This window comes from Tenrec ecaudatus, chromosome 1, assembly GCF_050624435.1.
Source record: "Tenrec ecaudatus isolate mTenEca1 chromosome 1, mTenEca1.hap1, whole genome shotgun sequence".
In the NCBI taxonomy this organism is placed as follows: Eukaryota; Metazoa; Chordata; class Mammalia; order Afrosoricida; family Tenrecidae; genus Tenrec; species Tenrec ecaudatus.
Window position 1 is genome coordinate 151,986,005 of NC_134530.1, and position 17,420 is coordinate 152,003,424.

General features: G+C 52.0%; 1 protein-coding gene across 1 annotated transcript in view; it reads left to right on the plus strand.

Moving 5' to 3' along the window:
• Positions 1–10,144: 10,144 nt before the first annotated feature.
• The window catches only part of ATP1A1 (ATPase Na+/K+ transporting subunit alpha 1), a 30,912-nt gene continuing 23,636 nt past the window's right edge, over positions 10,145–17,420 (plus strand). The window contains exon 1 of the mRNA XM_075559890.1: positions 10,145–10,432. Within this exon, the coding sequence (XP_075416005.1) occupies positions 10,421–10,432 (12 nt within the window). The 5' untranslated portion in view covers positions 10,145–10,420. The remainder of the gene's footprint in view (positions 10,433–17,420) is intronic.

Sequence of the window (17,420 nt, forward strand, 5' to 3'; positions counted from 1 at the left end):
CTTCTCGCTCGGCAGGTGCAAACCGCGGGCTCGCCTGAAGTCCACCCTCTTACTGGCTGCATTTCCCAGTGTTCCCTGCGTTTCATGGGGTCTCGCTGCCATCCAGTCAATTCCGACTCACAAGGACACTGAGTGGCACGTATGGCTCACGCTCAATGACTAAGCTAAACGTTGCTAGTTTGAACCCACCCAGGAGCCCTGGTTGAGCAATGGGCTGCTAACCACAAGGTCTTCAGTTCAAAACCACCAGCCACTCCTTGGGAGAAAGATGGGGCTTTTTAATTCCAGGAAGAAGCTGCAGTCTTGGGATCCCCCAGGGGTAGTTCTACCCTGTCCTCTGGGATCACTATGAATCAGAATCGACCTGAGGGTGTGAGTCTTGGGTTGTCTTTTTTTTTTAAGTTTTTGGGTAGTGCCACAAAAGAAAGGCCCAGGAACCTGCTTCTATAAACATTGCCTTTGTGATGCTTGCTGGCTGGAGTAAACCTGACGCAGAGGCGCCATGTGGCTGTGTGGAGTTGTCCCATGGGGTTTCCTAGGCTCCCACGTGGCCGGCGCCTCCTCTTCCTACCTGCAGGAAGTCGTGGGCTCGAACTCCAGACCCTTTCCTTAGAAGACGGCCAAGAATCGCTGCGAAGCAGCTCACCTCTCTACCACCGGGCTTGCCGTGAGTCAGAATGGACATGGCCCCAACATGTCCCGTTTTTCTCCCAGGGTTTGGTGACAGCCAAGACAGCTAGGACAGGTGGTGTGTGGGCCACACTCCCTCCACCTACCTCTGTGCCCTTGGCTGGCCGATGTCAGCACACACGAGCCTCTAGCAGACTGAGGAGGCTGGCGGGAGAAGAGGACAGCCGGCATGGGGCACATTCTGTTCTCACGATTCTCACTGTGAGACATATTTGTGTGGACCTATTAATTTATGTGAGAAGGGAAATGCTGTCGATTGGAGATTATGTGTTTGAGATCCTGCTATTTGATCAATGTTCCCAACTCCACCCCTGTTACTACGTTCCTACCACCTCTACCACCACCACCATAACTTCCACCACCTCCACCTCCACCACCACCACCTCCACCACCACCACCTCCACCGCCACCACCTCCACCGCCACCCCCCCCACCCCCCCAACACCACCAACACCACCAACACCACCAACACCACCAACACCACCAACACCACCACCAACACCACCACCAACACCACCACCAACACCACCACCAACACCACCACCACCACCAACACCACCACCAACACCAACACCAACACCAACACCAACACCAACACCAACACCAACACCAACACCAACACCAACACCAACACCAACACCAACACCAACACCAACACCACCACCATAAAAACTCATTACTGTCAAGTTGATTCTTAGTCATACTAGCCCTGAAGGACACAGTAGAACTGCTCTATAGGATTTCCAAGGCTATATAATCAATATAGACTACTAGCTTTCTTTGATGGAGCTGCTGGTGGGCTCGAACCACCAGCCTTTCAGTTAACAGCCTAACACTTAGCCACAGTGCTGCTAGGGATCCTACCACCTCTTACACCAGTTATCAAATGTCAAACTGACAACAGCTTGTCAAAAAACCAAGGAGCTAAGATTTGTTGGCATGTGAGTTCATTGTGCCAACCTGGCTGAAAAACACATGTGGGGTTAATTGAAGGGCAGAGACATAAGTGGCTCAATGAGCCTCGCCTTTCTAGTTCGCGGGTCTCTTGCTTTCTGTTGGTCAGACCAGGATGCAGCTGCCTTAGCCAGTTCCCTGCTTTAGCTGGCAAGGCTCACTTCCTACAAGACATCCCTGAGGAGAAGCCACATGGACCTAGCCTGATGCAGCCCTGGGTGCTGAGATGTTTATATATTCACTGACCTCGGCTTTCCTCCTGCACTTGGCATGGTTGTATCTGTTTTTTGAGATGGAGGAAGACTTTGTGAATTGGTGTTGGAAATATAGGTTAATGGGTTAATGTCGGACTTGGGCAGCACTGGGTTGGGATGTTTTCTTGATGTGCACTTACCCTTTAAATAAAACTCTCTCTTAAACACGAGTTTCCGTGGATTTGTTTCTCTAAAGTACCCAGACTAACACAGCATGGGAACAACTTCCATTTTAACTATCTGGACACTTGAGGCTAAAGTATTCATTAGTTTGACTTCTTCCTCTTTTATCTTTAGAAGTGCGATTGGGAGTCAGGTGAGTAAATGTTGCTTCAGTCAAAGGGACTGCACCATAGTTCTTTCTGAGAAGTGGAAGCCAAGAAGGTCCTGTGTCTGTCTGGGATTTGACAAAGACAAAGAAAAAGAAAGTGTGTGTGTGTGTGTGTGTGTGTGTGTGTGTGTTATTAGGTGCCATTGAGTCAATTCCAACCCATAGCAACCTTATGGACAACAGAATGAAACAGTGCCCAGTCCTGCGCCATCCTTACAATTGTCCCTGTGCCTACGCCCATGGATAGCAGCCATGGTGTCAATCCATCTCCTGGGGGCCTTCCTCTCCTTCACTGCCTCTCCGTCCTACCTAACATGATGTCTTTCTCATACACACACGTGTGTATGCATATGCAAATATTCACACACACACATATGAAATGGAATAAAAGACCTGAGGCTTCCCAGTGATTTAAGCCATTCTGGGGTACCAGGGAGTTGTATGTTAATAAATTCTTTAAATGATGTCCAAAGTCCAGTTCTTTTTCATCCTATCCAGCAATATGAAATTCATTGTTTAAGCAAACTCTATTGGATGAGAGAGATATGTGCATTAAAAAAAACAAAAAAACACAGTGAGTCTGCTCTCTGAAGGCCCTACTGGGGAAGCACGGATCTTTGAGATACTGATTTTGTGACCTGATCAGATGAACTTTGGCACATGTACTGGCTGGGAAGCCGTGTCTCAGGGTCCTGGTGCCGTCTGGGAAAACTTTCCACCGAACAGAGCTGACCATGCTCCTCCTGGGCTCCAAGCCCTGCCGTGTCTTCCTGTGGCCTCCAGGATAAAGTCCAAGCCCTCAGATTGGCATCCAGGTCCTGCACAATCTGGACCCTGCTCCCTCTCCAGCTTCTCGCCTGCTGCTGGCCCTCTCACCACCTGAACTCTGGCCAGACCTCCAGTGGGCAGGCTGTTTAGCTTATGGGTCTGAAGACTGCAAAATCTTGTTCGTGCAAAATCTTGTTCTGTATCACTCCTCTGTAACCCGGGCCACATACTCACATACGCATGCTGCCGGACTTGAACTCACGGGGAGAGCTGCCCATGTCTGCGTGCCCCCACCAGGCTCTACACAGAAGCCACACCCCCCACGGTGAGGAGCCATCTCTCTCCCCTTGTCTCCTTTTACATCAGGGAGGGGGCCTTTCAAGGGTAGAGAATGTGGCTTGGTCACATTGATATGCCAGCGCCGCACACCGTGGTAGGTGCCCCATCATGGTAGCTTCATTTATTTGCCAGAATCAAAGAGTGTGGAGTACCAGAGATAGGGCTTGGGAGGGTTCTTTTCGGAGGAGAAGGAGGCAGGAAACGGTTCTTATGGTCTTATCTGTCAGAGTCCAAGTGTGGAGGTCACTCATCAACCAAAATGGCAGCCTCCGGAGTAAAAATAACACAAAAAACTATTAAAAATGAATTGAGCTGGTTACTATTTTTGTGCCTGACCTACTTTGGGGGTGCTTCCTACTGCTGTCACCATAAACGCCCTGACTGTTGAAAATGAACTGAATCACTTCTCCCTGCGCCTGTGCTTGCTCCTCCACAGGGATGGCTCTTCACTCCCGCCACCAAAAGGAAAATCAACCCAGTCCCTGCTCCTGGTTTCACTGCGAAGGCAGCATCTCTGAGAGCAGCTTCCACAGAACGTGCTCAATTGTTTTCCCATGGAAGCTTTGAAGGCCAAGAATAGCAAATCGGTCCATTCCAATGATGGCTTTTATTTCCTCCACGCTGCCCAGCCGTGGCAGCGGCCATCCTCCCAGGGACAGCCAGGCCTGGAGCAGTTCGCTCCTGCTCCTCTTCTGTGGCCCCCTCCCCCCCGCTGAAAGCAAGGGCTCCGGAGGCCGCAGCTGCTGTCTGGATGCAGACGGGGCTCTGGCATTAAAATGAGTTTCCATCCAAATCTCTTCTAAGTGCCTTGTGAGTTGTGGTTTGGGATGCCCCAATTGCTGTCGATTTGTAGGAAACGAATAGGGTGTTCGTCAAGGTGGGTCAGGGTTCTGAGGGGAGTAGAAGTTGGGGACAGAGTGCTAGAAGAGCAGAGGGAACGACAGAACTGAGTTCCACGTCATGATTCAGTGTCAAAACACACGGGAAGCCACTGAAGACTCCTTTTTGGTGCCTTGGCCTATCTGTGGGAGTCACCTAATCTGGTGTCAATGTAAGGATTAAGAATGTAGGGGTGGAGTCTAGGCTGTCAATCTGGAGATAACCAATGAGACTTCTGTGTGGGCACGGCCTTCTCCTGAGAATTCTGGGAAAGCTGGCAACTTCCTCCTTGGAGGCAGGAGAGACTCTCTCTCTGCTCACATCCTGGGAGACATAGGATCTGACAAGACACATGGACCTCTGCAGAGACCTCTGTCAGCTCTGTTTCCAATGACACTGGATCCAAAGACTTCCCGCCCACTGGCCGGTGATCTTCTACAGTCAACGTCATTGCATGTGTTCCTGAGTCTAAAGAGGACTTTATTGATTGGTATTGGACATATGGGCTAATAGCGGACTTATGGACTTGATCTGGACTGAGCTAGGATGTTTTATCCATGTTCAATTGCTCTTGTATATAAGCCTCTTTGTTATACACATATGTGTCCATGGATTTGTTTCTCTAGTCTACCCAGACTAACACACACAGCCTGCAAAGACAGCTCTTAGCAAGAGCCAACATGTTACATGGCCTTCATGCTAAAGAGAGGCTGAGTAGAAGCGCCTTGGTGGCGTTGTGGGTGGTAGTTGCCTACAACAGCCCCAATTAAACTGCTGACTTTCCCAAATTTCCAGAGGCCACGTGTAAAGTCTCTGCCAGACCTTTCTTCTGAGCCGCCTCTGGGTGTCCATCAACCACCAACCTTTCAGATAGTGTCCACCTGGTGGTGTTGTGAGGGTTGGTTGCTGACTCAGCCCCCCCCCCCCCCCCCATCAGCCAGGTGACAGAGTAGAGCTGCCCCACTGGGTTTGCTGGACTCTTACCATCACATATGGTCAGCTCTTTCTCCCGCAGCATCTGTCTCGGGATGTTTAAACCACCAACCGTTCCATGAGCAGCTGAGCGGCCAGTCATTGCTCAACCATCCATAAGGAGAGAAAGTAGGTTTAGAAGATTAGGGAGCATTCCAAGGGAATAAAGGGATGAGCGGAAAGGTCGCCTGGGAGGAACAGTGATTGGCATGGGAGCGAGTCAGCCCAAGGAAACAAAGGCATGCCATGTTCACGCTGCCTCCATTTGTTCCTGAATTCCAGGGCAGAGGAATCAGGTTCGAGCCTGCAGCTGGCACTATGGAAAAACCTCTGAACCACACTTCAGCTTTCCCAACATTTTTCTTTTAAGCATAATGTTTAGATAGGGTAGCTTCATGAAGGGCTTCGTGAAAATTAAATAAACAAGAACAAAAGAAACGGTGGATATGGAAGGACATGTTTTAGAATCAAACAAGTGCTAAGCCTATTACCAGTTGGCAGATTTTTGGGGGGGGTGTGTGCAGTCAATGACCTGCCGAGACCTGGCATTTTCAGCAGGGGGCAGTTGACCTCGCTGCTGAGCAGACTTCCATGGGGTGAATCGAAGTTGCTATGGGAAAACTGAGGTTTCATGCAGAAAGAGTAGCAAAGTACCTTCTGGGGAATAAGAACCCAAACCAAACTCACTGCCATCAAATCGATCCTGACTCACAGGGCCCTACAAGACAAGCAGACCTGCCCCTGCGGGTTTATGAGGCTGGCCGTCTTTAGGGGAGCAGAGAGTCTCCTCTTTCCCTGTCGGAGCTGCAGGTGGAAACCAATGACTGAACTTGAGGTTAGCCACCCACCTGGTGCCTCCCAATGCCACCAGGACCCCGTTCTGGGGAATAGACAGAGGATAGGATGTGTGCTTTAAGACTGTTTGCATGAAAGAGACTTCTGTCCTTCCAGGTCCCTAAGCTCATTGATCACTCCAAGAGTTGCTTCATATTGAAAATGCTAACCTGGTGGTAGACTCCCGAACTCACATTAGAAAGCCCTTAATTGCAATGGCATGTTTATTCAATTCAGCAAGTCCTTACTCAAAGTGCTGGCTTTCTTGGCTCAAAAGACTGACTTGCATCATCCTTTGCAGCCATCTGCTGACTGTTCAGGATAAATGAGCCAACCCTTCACAGTTGTGATCAAGTCCTCCTAGAAGCCGTCCACTCTTGGCAGCCCTGGCCTCCGGATATGCTGAGTCTCCAGGCCAATCAGTGTAATGGTGCCCAAACGAGGGGTTGAGAAAGGGTACAGAGAGTAAGGAGATCAAATAAGAGGGGCCGAACTTGTCACCCCCTTTCCCACCCCACCTCTCTTCTGGAAAGCCTGAAGTCCCCTGCAGTGGCCAGGGAGTAAGACCAAAGGCCTGCTACTACCCAGTGCCCCTTGGGCCTCATTGTATTCATAATAAGAAGAGAGGGCATTTCCACTCAAACATCTCTCATTAGAGGAGGGAAGAAATCTCTCACAAGAAGGCGGCTTTTTCCTCCTTAGCTACTCTGCCCCGAGGTGTCTCTCTTGCTTTGGAGTCCACTGCACCTCACTCCTGGCCATGCTGTCTCCTTTCTGAACGCCACAGGATCGTCCGGGGCTTCGGTTCATTACTTTCCCCGACTCAGGTGGATACAACTCCAGCTTCATTCTCCCACGCTGTTCGCTCGACCTCGGAAAATTGGTCCTTCACTTGGGGCCGGATTCTCATGAAGACGTCCTTGAAGACGAAGACGTCTCGGAAGTGCCGAAAGCAAGGGCCCTGAGCAAGAGGCTTAAAGAAAGACCCACCCCTGAGCAAGAGGCTTAAAGAAAGACCCACCTGGGGGTGGGGCTCAGTAGTGGAGTCCTTTCTGGCATGCAAATGTGTTTCTCTCAGTAGAAGTGAAATGGCAAGAGGCATTATCAGATCCCCAAAACAATGGAGCGGGATTTGGCTCCAGAGGCCGGATCAGGTGGGTTGGGAGGGATCACTGGAAAGGCATATCTATAGGTGTTCGCTTTAGCCTGATGATGGGTGGGACAGGTGTTCGCTTTAGCCTGATGAAGGATGGGAAGGAGAAAAGGCTCTCTTAAAGGTCTTGATTATTAAAGAGCCAGAGGCACGTGGAAATCTGCCCTTGTGAAGATAGCAATGGTGAAAACAACAATTCCTCCTTTCTACTCATCAGAGATCAAACTTTTAAGAGTAGAAAGAGGGTTCCCCTTGTGACCATTTGAGGCCAGTCTCCCCTGATGACCAGCTGAATGACCTTGGGAGATGCTCCCCTGAGCCTTCGTTCCCCATTCCGCACTATGCAGTAAAGTCCTCTACCCTGCAAACTGAGAATCCGAGAAAACCGCACACGCAAAGGTGCTTTGTGGAGAATGAGGCAAAAGAGAGATTGTAGTCTTCTATGTGTGTGGCCTTTCACCACCTGGGAGCACAGCTAGAAGTAGAGTCCTCTGGAACTTTGGGGTTCTCCTAAAGGTCTCTTCCTCAATTTTCAGCTGCTAAATGAAGAAAGTCAGAAGTCCCAAAGGGAAAGGCCTTGCGATTGTATTGATGACTGACAACTTTTCCTTTGAAGGCCACAAAAGAGATCAGCACAGCTGGAGGGCAGGAGAAATTTACATTGTTAAGACTTTTGCTTTCTACTTTCATTGTTACTATTGTGACCACGTTTTCACATCCTGCCCTGGGTCAGAAGACTAATTCCTCTTCAACAGGGGAAGGGATCTCTCAGGAAGCAAAATCTTTGTCTTACAAGTGAGCAGTAATGGGGCTGCACAAAACAAAACCGGAAAACCCCAAGCTCTTGTCATTGGTTCAGTACCCACTCTGGGTGACGCCACGTGTTACAGAGTACAAGAACTGATCTGGACTTTGCTTGGCTGTAGTGTTTGTGGAAACAGATGACCAGGCCTTTCTTCCGTGTGGATTCAAAACTCCAGCACTGAGGTTAGAAATGCAAACTGCTTGCATCGCCCAGGGACCTCTAGTGGGGGCTGTGGAGCAGGTAAATAAGACGTTTTCTGGAGCCTGGAAGACAAAAGCCCTGATAACACTCTGGAAGGATCTTCTGTTGAATTAGGAATATCAGGAACTCCGTTCTGAATTGGGGACTCTTCCTCCAGCACGCACGGTTGTGAGTTCAGTTCTACTCTCAGGGCCCGCATCGATTTAACCAAGTCTGTAGAGTAGACTGCTGGAAGGAGTCTTGGTGGTGTGGTGGTTACATGTCAGGCTGAGATCCCAAAGATCCAAAGTTCAAAACCACCAGCTCTTCCTGGGGAGTGGTGGTGCTGGTGGTGAAGGGATGGGAGAGGGAGTGGGGTGAGATGGGGCTTTCTAGTCCTCTCAACAGACTCACGGGGGCAGCTTTACCCTGTCCTATAGGGTAGCTAAGCGTAGCCAGCCACATATCCTCACAATGTACACTCCTAGGCAAGAGGAAAGAGACTCTTGTAAGAAATAAATTTAAAACACCAAACTCACAGCCATCAAGTCATAATGAGTCTCTAGGGCCGAGTAGAGCTGCCCCTGTGGAGTTTCCACACTGTAACTCTTTAGGAGATTAGAAAGCTTGATGTTTCTCCGGCAGGTCGCCTGGTGGCTTCAAACTGCTGGTATTGCGCTTGGCAGACTAAAGTGTAACCAACCCACTAGCCACCAGGGCTCCTGCCTAGAGAAATCATTTCCTCTAATGCGGGTTGAGAATGGCTGTAATGATAGAACTGGTACCACAATTGCTAGTTTCCACTCCAGTCTTTCCTTACTTCCTTCCCCCACTTCTTTCAAGTTGCCTATCATCCGTATTTGTTCATGTTAAATTATTACTTGGGGTTGATACGGCTGGCTTTTGCTTGCTTAGGAAGTTAATATTTTCTTCGTTTCTCTTAGGAATTCTCAGACGTGGAGTGACTTTCTCCTGCGGATCTCCGGTTTCCCAGCGTGTACTGGACTTCCTGAAAGCATTGTTATTGCGAATAATAATGTATCGTTAACTGTAGCAGCTACAGCTTCCTCTCAGAAGCCTTTTGAAGAAGGGGCGATGGGTACCTAGGCCTCTGAGAGCACCCAAGCCCAGTGGTAGGAAGCATTGCTCAGAGAGCTGGGGAGGCACCAAGCCAGTCAGTCCCCTTTAGAGAAAGCCCCTCATGTTAAGAGACGCTTCCCTGTCTAAAGCCGCCCACCCCAAATTGGACAATGCATTCACACAGTAGCATGAATGCATTCGCAGACCCCCCTTCCGATGGCCATTGGAGCTCTGAGTGGAGGGAGTAGGAGGGATTTCTGGCCAAACCGGCGCAGACCACCCATTCCTCCTGGGACTGAGCAGAAGGTGGACAGAGGGGCGCCCCGCTCGGATGTGCAGGAGGGCGCCTGCAGGCTGGCGGGGCCGAGTACAGGTGGATGCGGAGCTTGGGCCCCGGAGAGAACCGGAAGGAATCCTTCAGGCAGGCAGTGGCCGCAGTCACACCCGAGCCCCCCGGTGTGTCCGTTAGGGCCCGAGGAGCACCCAGACGCGCTGGACAAAGTCTACTCCGCGCTAGATTTTCGGTCCTTGGTCTGCGGAGATTCCGAGTACCCGCCCGACTGCGGACCCTGCACGTCCTACAAAGCAAGCCGGTCACGGCGGGCGGGCAGCGGGGGAGGGGGTGCCATGGCCCCCGGGTCCCCGCAGCCCGGCCAGTCGGCGCGTCCCGCACCCGCACAGCCGCGGCTCCCGGACCTTAGCCACGAACCCTCCCCCCTCCCCGCTGCAAGGCCCCGCAGTCTCCCGCCGGGAGCCCGGACTGGCCGCCGCCGGCGCGGCCCCGGGCGGGGACTGGGGTGGGGGTGGAGCCAGCTCGGGGCCGGTGTCAGGTTGCTCCGGTAACGGTGACGTGCCGCGGCGTGGGCGGGGCCAGCGAGCAGGTTCGTATTTTAGGAAGTGAGGAGGAGGCGCCGGCCGAGCTGCCGCGGGGTCTGGGGCGCAAGGCACCGGCGGGAGGAGGCGGACACGTGGCAGCAGCGGCGGCGGCGGCGGCAGCAGCGGTAGCAGCTTCGGCGGCGGCGGCTCGAGCCCCGGCCGCGCTCCTTCCCTCCCGCCCGAGGCAGCCCGAGCTCCCTGCCCTCGGCTCCCCCGGCCCCGCTCCTCGGCCGGGAGCTGCGCTTCCCCCTTCTGCTTGATTCTCGAGCGACCGGACTCGGCGCCGGACACCGACCACCGCCAGCATGGGGAAGGGGGTGAGTGGCGCGGGGGAGCCCCGGGTGGAGCCGGCGCACGAGGAAGTCTGGGGGGGGCGCGCGCGGCCAGGCTCGGCGGCGGCGCGCCGCAGAGGTTGGCAGCGCCGCGCGGCTTAAAAGACGACGCACTTCGGAAATGGAGGGAACGCGGTGCTGGGGGAGGGCGCGGGGCGGCGCGTGGACCCCACCGGGGCTGCGGGGCCCCGAGCCCAAGGGCGCGCGCAGCCGATGGGCGGCCCGGGGCCGGAGCCGGCGGCATCCCCAGCCGACTGCCCTCCCTCGTTCGGCGCGCACCTCCGATCTGCGCTCCTTCCTTTCTCCCTCCGCCCTCCGGACCCGGAGGGAAGGCGCGCTCCTCCCCTTCCCCTGGGGCCGGGCGTCCCGGCCCGGGGGCCCCGTGGGGGCTGCCGTTCCCGCGGCGGAGGCAGCCGCGGGGTCAAGGCTCCTTCTCGAGGTGCTGGGGCTCGGTCAGCACCCCGCAGAGGAGGCCGCCCTCCCCCAAAGGAAGAAAAAAAACCCCACAAAATTGGCTTCCCCTTACTGCGGAGCCGGTCGAGCGGGCTAGTGCCAGAAAGGGTGTGTCTTCGCCGCCCTAAGATGGCCTTTAAGGTATACTTTTGAGAGCTGTAATGAGCCACTTTCCATAAACACAGGATGTGCCCGGAACAACCGAGATGTCACCTGAAGCGCTTGACAATGGGGAGCGGTGTGTGGACGTTTTTTTTTTTTAAATAAGAAAGATGAGTCTTGGATAATAAGCTGACCCACCCGGGCCTCTGAGTACAATAAACCAAAAAGAAGACTGGAGGCCACGGGCACCTCCGGGTACTTCCTTTGTACTTGGTGGTAGGGCTGCTCCTGCCGGTTGCCATGGCCGCCTCCCCAAAGAGCGATCCCCAAAGGAAATGAGGGGTCTCCAGGGGAGGAGAGGGGCCTGAGAGCTGGGGGAAACGCCTTCCGTAGGAGTCCTGGTCACCAGTAGCCACTGCAAGAGGACACCCCCTCCCCTGACTTAGAGGTGGGGCACCAATATGAAAAACTTCAAACAGAATAGCCCCCGCAAGTATCCGTTTGTGGGATCAAAACCTATCAGATCTTGACAACCCAGCTGCCACCGAATCCCCTCTGTCATCCCACAGGTTTAGCACACTGCCTGGCGCCCTTGAGGGCCTGGAGGCCTGTCCTTCAGGGGCCCTTCTGGTGTGGATTGAGTGATGGGAGCAGGAGGGTACGTTCTTTGAGGACTAATTGGATTTTGAAGGAGGCAGTGGAGAATGTTTGGCCCTGCTAGGGAGAAGTGGGAATGCACTGCAGCACACCATGTTAAGAGCCAACAGGGATGAAGGAGCTTTAGGGCCAAGAACTGTGTTTGGGGGGCCCTCTGCTCCCATGTTACCCTGTGCTGCACATCCAACCCTAGTTTGTTTCTGTAAACAGGCTCTTTAAAGCCCATGTTCTTTTTTCTTCACCCCCTCAAAAAAGTTGTGTTTAACCTGAGGGGTCAAAATGACTTGGGGGGGGGGGGAGCTGGTGTGTGTGAAGAATAGAGTATAGATAGGTGCTTGAGGCCTGGGAAGGTGAAGAGACTTGCTCAAGGTCAAATGAGTGGCTAGTGACAGACCTGGCGTCCCTGGCTGCCTAACAGCTTGTGTTCTCTAGCCAGAATGTGCAGTTGACTCGTTCACTGTGTCTGATATGCAGAGATTCTAATATTATTATTCGGGTGAGTCCCTGGGATGTTTTCCGATGTTGAATTACTAGGCCAGGGTCATATTTGGACACCTAAGTTCTCTCTCTCCCTCCGTCTTTCATAGCCACACACATGCCCAGTAGTGGTATAGATAGCCATATACCAGGGTAAGTAGTTCAACCCAGGTGAATTACGGACCCTCAGACTCCCTCAAGACGTCTAATGACTAGCCAACACAAAACTGAATTAACAGTGGGTTAACCTGATAATGCTGTTTGTCTAGTGAGTTATCCATACGGATTCGGGATACCCTTATGCATTGCAGGCAAAGGTGTGTGTGTGTGCAAGCGCGTCTCCTGATTTTTCTGTCTAAAGGCCCTTTTGCGTGTGCCCCCCCCCCCTGTGATTTGCTGTGATAGTCAAAAACGTTCAGCAGGATATTTCATGCCGAAATGTTCGGATTTTTCCACATGGGGATTAAAATGTGGGCGGAGTGGTGACTAAAGCCCTGCTGATAATTGGTTAACCGGGAAGCTTGTCCCGGCAGCTGATTTTTAAGGTCATTGTTAATTGTCCACCGCCCCCCCACCCCCACCCTTTTCTTTCCACCCCTGTTTGTGGTCCAGGTTTTGATATTGTCAGATGATTTTGGGTCTCCTTTAAAAATCAAGTCCCTAAGCTTTCGGTGAGAAAAATGAAAGGCCAGCTCTTGCTGAATCATTCCTGGGTGAAAATAAAGGAGTTGTGTCTCCCCCTCCCCCTTTTTTCTCATGGGGTGTTTTTGCCAATGACTTGGCGGAAAACCTGCAGCTGGGCCTACGACCTACAGCTAGCTCACGGAAGGTGCACACGCACACCATAAGGAGTTTGAAATGCAGGAAGCGATTCTCTATTCTCAAGTTTGCCTTAAGCTGTGGGGGAAGGAGGGAAGCAAGCGTCCCCAGGTCCTGATCCTGTTTGAATATTAACTGGGTTACCTAGAAATAAGTCCCTATCTTGTAGGTCCAGATTTAAAGTGAGGGGGGCGGGGAGGGAGGGTGAAGGTTGTGTGAGGGGTGGCCCGGGACCCGGGTCAGCAGAAATCCTGTTGGTGTGGTCATGTTATCTACTGCCCTTTGGGAGCTCAACTTGAAAGTGACAGAAGAGCCTGGGACCGCCATAAAGGTGGTGAGTACTGTGGAGGAAAGCTCTGCTGAAAGGCAAGCCTCGGGGCCCGTGGCCCTGGGAACCAGCAGCAGGTAACTGGTGGAATGTTGGTGGAGAAGCTCCTGGCCAGCGCAAAGGGGCAGGGCTTAGGGTTGAGGTTGCAACACACCCTAGGGCTGGTAATTGTTCCCTGTGTTAAAAGTGTAACAGTTCTTTTTGTGCCCTTTTATAAGGGTGTATCCCCTTTGGGTAACTTGCTGTTGGTTAATTTATAGTGTTCTGTGCCAGTAAATTTGTAACACTACAGTGACTCACCTTTTGGTGGGAGGGCTGGCCTAGGGGAGGGCCAGCATCCCAAATCCGAGTGCGATGGAGGGAGCTGCAACCTAGGGCAGGGGTGAGAAGTAGGACTTTCAGTAGTAATCCAGTAAAATAAAGCCTTTAATTTGACTCCTGGGCTGTCATTCCTTAAGAGAAAAAGAAGTCAACTGCAACATTATGCAGCACCACAGGCCTGGTACGGAACCACGGCCCATTCCAGAACTTGTGTAAGTCCAATGCTTGAGGATCCTGCTCTCTGGCTATTTGAGCAACAAAATGAACCAACACACGACTCTCTGCTCTGATTAAGCTAATGTTCTCTTAAATACATCCGAATTCAAGCCTGAGCCAAAAACGGCCTCTAAAATGATTTTTTTTTCATGCATGGCTTTTGTATGAGAAATCGGCACAAGAAAGGAAAACGCTCCTGCAGCGTCAGTAGTTCTGACCCACCTCCTGGATAGAACTAGAGCATTGCTGCAGAGGCTCCAATGCAGTAACCTGTGCCCACGAGCGTGCGCGCAGCGCAGTGTCGGCTGCGGCCCTTCGGAAAGCAATCGGAAAGCAGATCACATCCTTACCATCGGGGGCTTGCGCTTCCTTGGTTAGTCTTGAGTTCCTTCAAAAGAAAAACTTGCTGTTGGCCTTGGAGGGAGGGGGCGGCATTAAGGCTTGAAAATCCTGGCAACTGCTATCACTTACTCGCCAGGGGACAGCCAGAGAGAAGTGTCACTGCTGATGCTTTCTTTGCTCAGCAGGCAGATCCCTCGAATTGCATCACAGAGCCTCACCTACTTTCACTTCTCAAGGAGAGGCTTTCCTAACAACCGGGTCTACGTTTTCCAAATGGGATAACGGGATGGTCAGCCTTTTTGTGACGGGAGGAGGCCGCCTAGACATTAGTGATCGGCCCTCCTGGCTCCCCAGGGCCCTCTGCCAGCCAGCAGGCCAGAAGAAGAAACACGGTGTCAGGTCAGATGGGCTCACGGTAATCAGAGTGACTGCATTTGGACAGCAAAACACTGGGCAGAACGTCTGTCCAGCGCTGCCCAGTTCTAGATTACGCTGGGAATACATGTCCATTGCATGGTGATGGGAGCTAGCGAGCTTTCCTCGGCTTACAGACTTTTGGAAGTGGGGCCAAAGCCAAGCTGGGTTTGAACTTTCTCACGTTGCGATGAATCGAGTGGATGAGAAGGACTTGTGTTCTTTGGCTGGACTCAGGGAGAGACTGTTCTTTGCATATGACTCACCTCATTAGTGAGCTAAGATCTGTTGTGTGAATCCTCAAGAAGTTCGTAACCACAGTTATTTGCCTGATTGACGTTGGGGCTCGCACATCCTGTAGCTAAGAAAAAAGACCCTCCGCCTTTCTTTGGGGTCAGAGGGCCAAGAGGCCAGTTGTAGACCTCATTCCCTGGGTCCTCTGGGCCTTGACAGTGAACCCTCATTGAGTAGCAACGGTGGGATAGTGGCTCCTGGTGACCCCAGCCTTGGTGGGCTGGCTGAGCGCTGTCTTTGGAACTTGGGTCCTTGGGAGGCCCTGGGGTAAGAATGGGAAGTCTGTGAGTCAACGGTCCTTGGTGTTTGTCATCAAGGAAGAACTAGACCCTGATCAGTCTTTGGGAGATTCCTTATGTTTTACCTTTCTCTTCCCTGCCATGGGCGGCTTCTTCAGGGGCACTGTAGTGTCCTGGGTTCGAATCCCATGGCATTTCTTTGAGGCCTGTGCAGCTGTACCGTCTTCTGGGGCAGGTTGAGGAGCGGCAGGTCTTTCGAGAAGGAGGCCTGCGCCAGCCAAGTGGGAAGGCAAACTGAAAATGGGCTGGGACCACAGCAAGTGGCACGTGGTGTTCACAGGACAGGCAGGCAGTCTTTGTTCTTCATGACCCAGGTGTCTCAATAGAGACGGGGGATACCCCAAGACAGAGTTACGATTTGGGTTTTTTGTTTTGTTTAACTGGGGAAACAAAGCCCATCATTAAGAGGTAGTAAATCTAAAGTACGTCTACTTGTTTAAGTGTCTTAGAATGAGCAAGGGGTGTGCTAATTATAGCTGGTGGGTGGGGTGCTTGGACCTTGCTTTTGGGGGGACGAGGGAAACCTGCTGGCTAGAGTAATGGCTAGGTTCTTCGTCTCCTACTGGCTGATGGGCTCCAACTGGACCAGGCTGCCAAGGGGGCCTGCTGCTTGGTGAACTGTTGTCCAGTGGGTTACAGGTCTGGGCCAGAGAGGCTTCGTGAAGACATAGAGTCACCCTTGGCTGGTAGCGAGCAGCTGTAGCATTATGCCTATTTCCTATGGCCCAGCCACGCCTTAGCCCTGTACCAGACTGGGAAAGGAAGTCGTTGCCCACGTGGGGTCATTTCAGAACAAGTAGAGGTGTGATGAATCAGACACCATCTTGCGGGAGGTGGGGTGGAGATGGAGCCGACCACAAGGATCAGCCTATAACCCCACCCAGGGGGATGGGCCACAGAAAAGGGGCTGAAGGGATGAAGGGAGACAGTGGTCTGTGTAAGACATGACAAAACCATAATAGTTTATAAATTATGAAGGACTTGAGGGAGGGAAGAAAAAGTGAGGAGCTGATGCCAAGGGCTCAAGTAGAAAAATGTTTTGAGAATGATGGCAACAAATGTGCTTGACACAGTGGATGGATATATGGATTGTGATAAGAGATGTACAAGCCCCAATAAAATGATTTTAAAAAACAAGAATTGGGCACCATTGTTCCTTGGTATGCATATTCTTTGATTTACTTGAAGAGCTAAAAAATTTTAAAACATCCCCAGTGAGTTTTTCACTTAAGATTTTAAAAGTTTTCTGTAAGGGAGGGCAGTAATTTTTGCTCATTGAAGCCAAGTTATAATCTTAGTCACATTTCTACAGAGCCCTTTATGGACATAATTGGGTTGGATAATTATTTTCTAATATGTAACCCAAGGAAATTAAGAAGCCACCCCCTCCTCCCCACTGAAACGGGTGTATGTGCTTGGAGGAGTGGGGTACTTAAAACAACCAGCTCTAGCACAGACCAGGCAGTGCCCAGGCCAAGGAGTCAAGAGAACAGCCGCAGCCCTCCCTGCAAAGGCTGGACTTGCCAAATGCAGTTCCACCTCCCTGGACAGCTCTGCAGCAGGCTGCTCCGAGGCCAGTGACTTCTTTGTCTCTTTGGGCCCTTGTTGCTAGGAGAAGCTTTCTGCTTGTTTGTTTGTTTGCTGTTGACAAGCTTTGGATGCTTCTCTCGGATCTCCTTGAGGTGCTGTTGTATCTTACTCATGGTCAACTGTGTACAATGGAGCAAAACACTGCCCCCTTCTGCCTCGTGTCCCCGAAAGAATGGATGCACACGGCACCAGGGTAGACCAGCGGAGGTTTATGGTTACATGGGTACACACACACACACACATCTATCTTACCTATCTCTCCATACATATTTATATACCAGGTGCAATTCCCATGTTTTGGATGAGGAAAGTGAGGTGATGTGGGCCTGGCCTAAAAACACTCAACGGCCCCTGTCAGAAGAGAGTGGGGGTCTTGACAGAGGTCTTGGGGGCCTTTGGGTACTCTTTAGGCTCCTTGAGCAGGAATCTCAGGAGGCTGAAGACCTTGTGGGCTTCCTGCTGGTCTCAGATCAGTGTGCTGATGCTGATGGGCTCTGAACCGTGGCCAGAAAAAAATCTTATCGTGCCCCATGGAGAGAGCCCACGAAGCTGCCCAGCTGGGCAGGAGGGAGGCTGAAGCGAGTTACTGGTGACAGCGGTGGTTTGATGAAACTCCAGGCAACATACTCGAAGAAGACAACTTCTCCCTTAAGCACAGGTG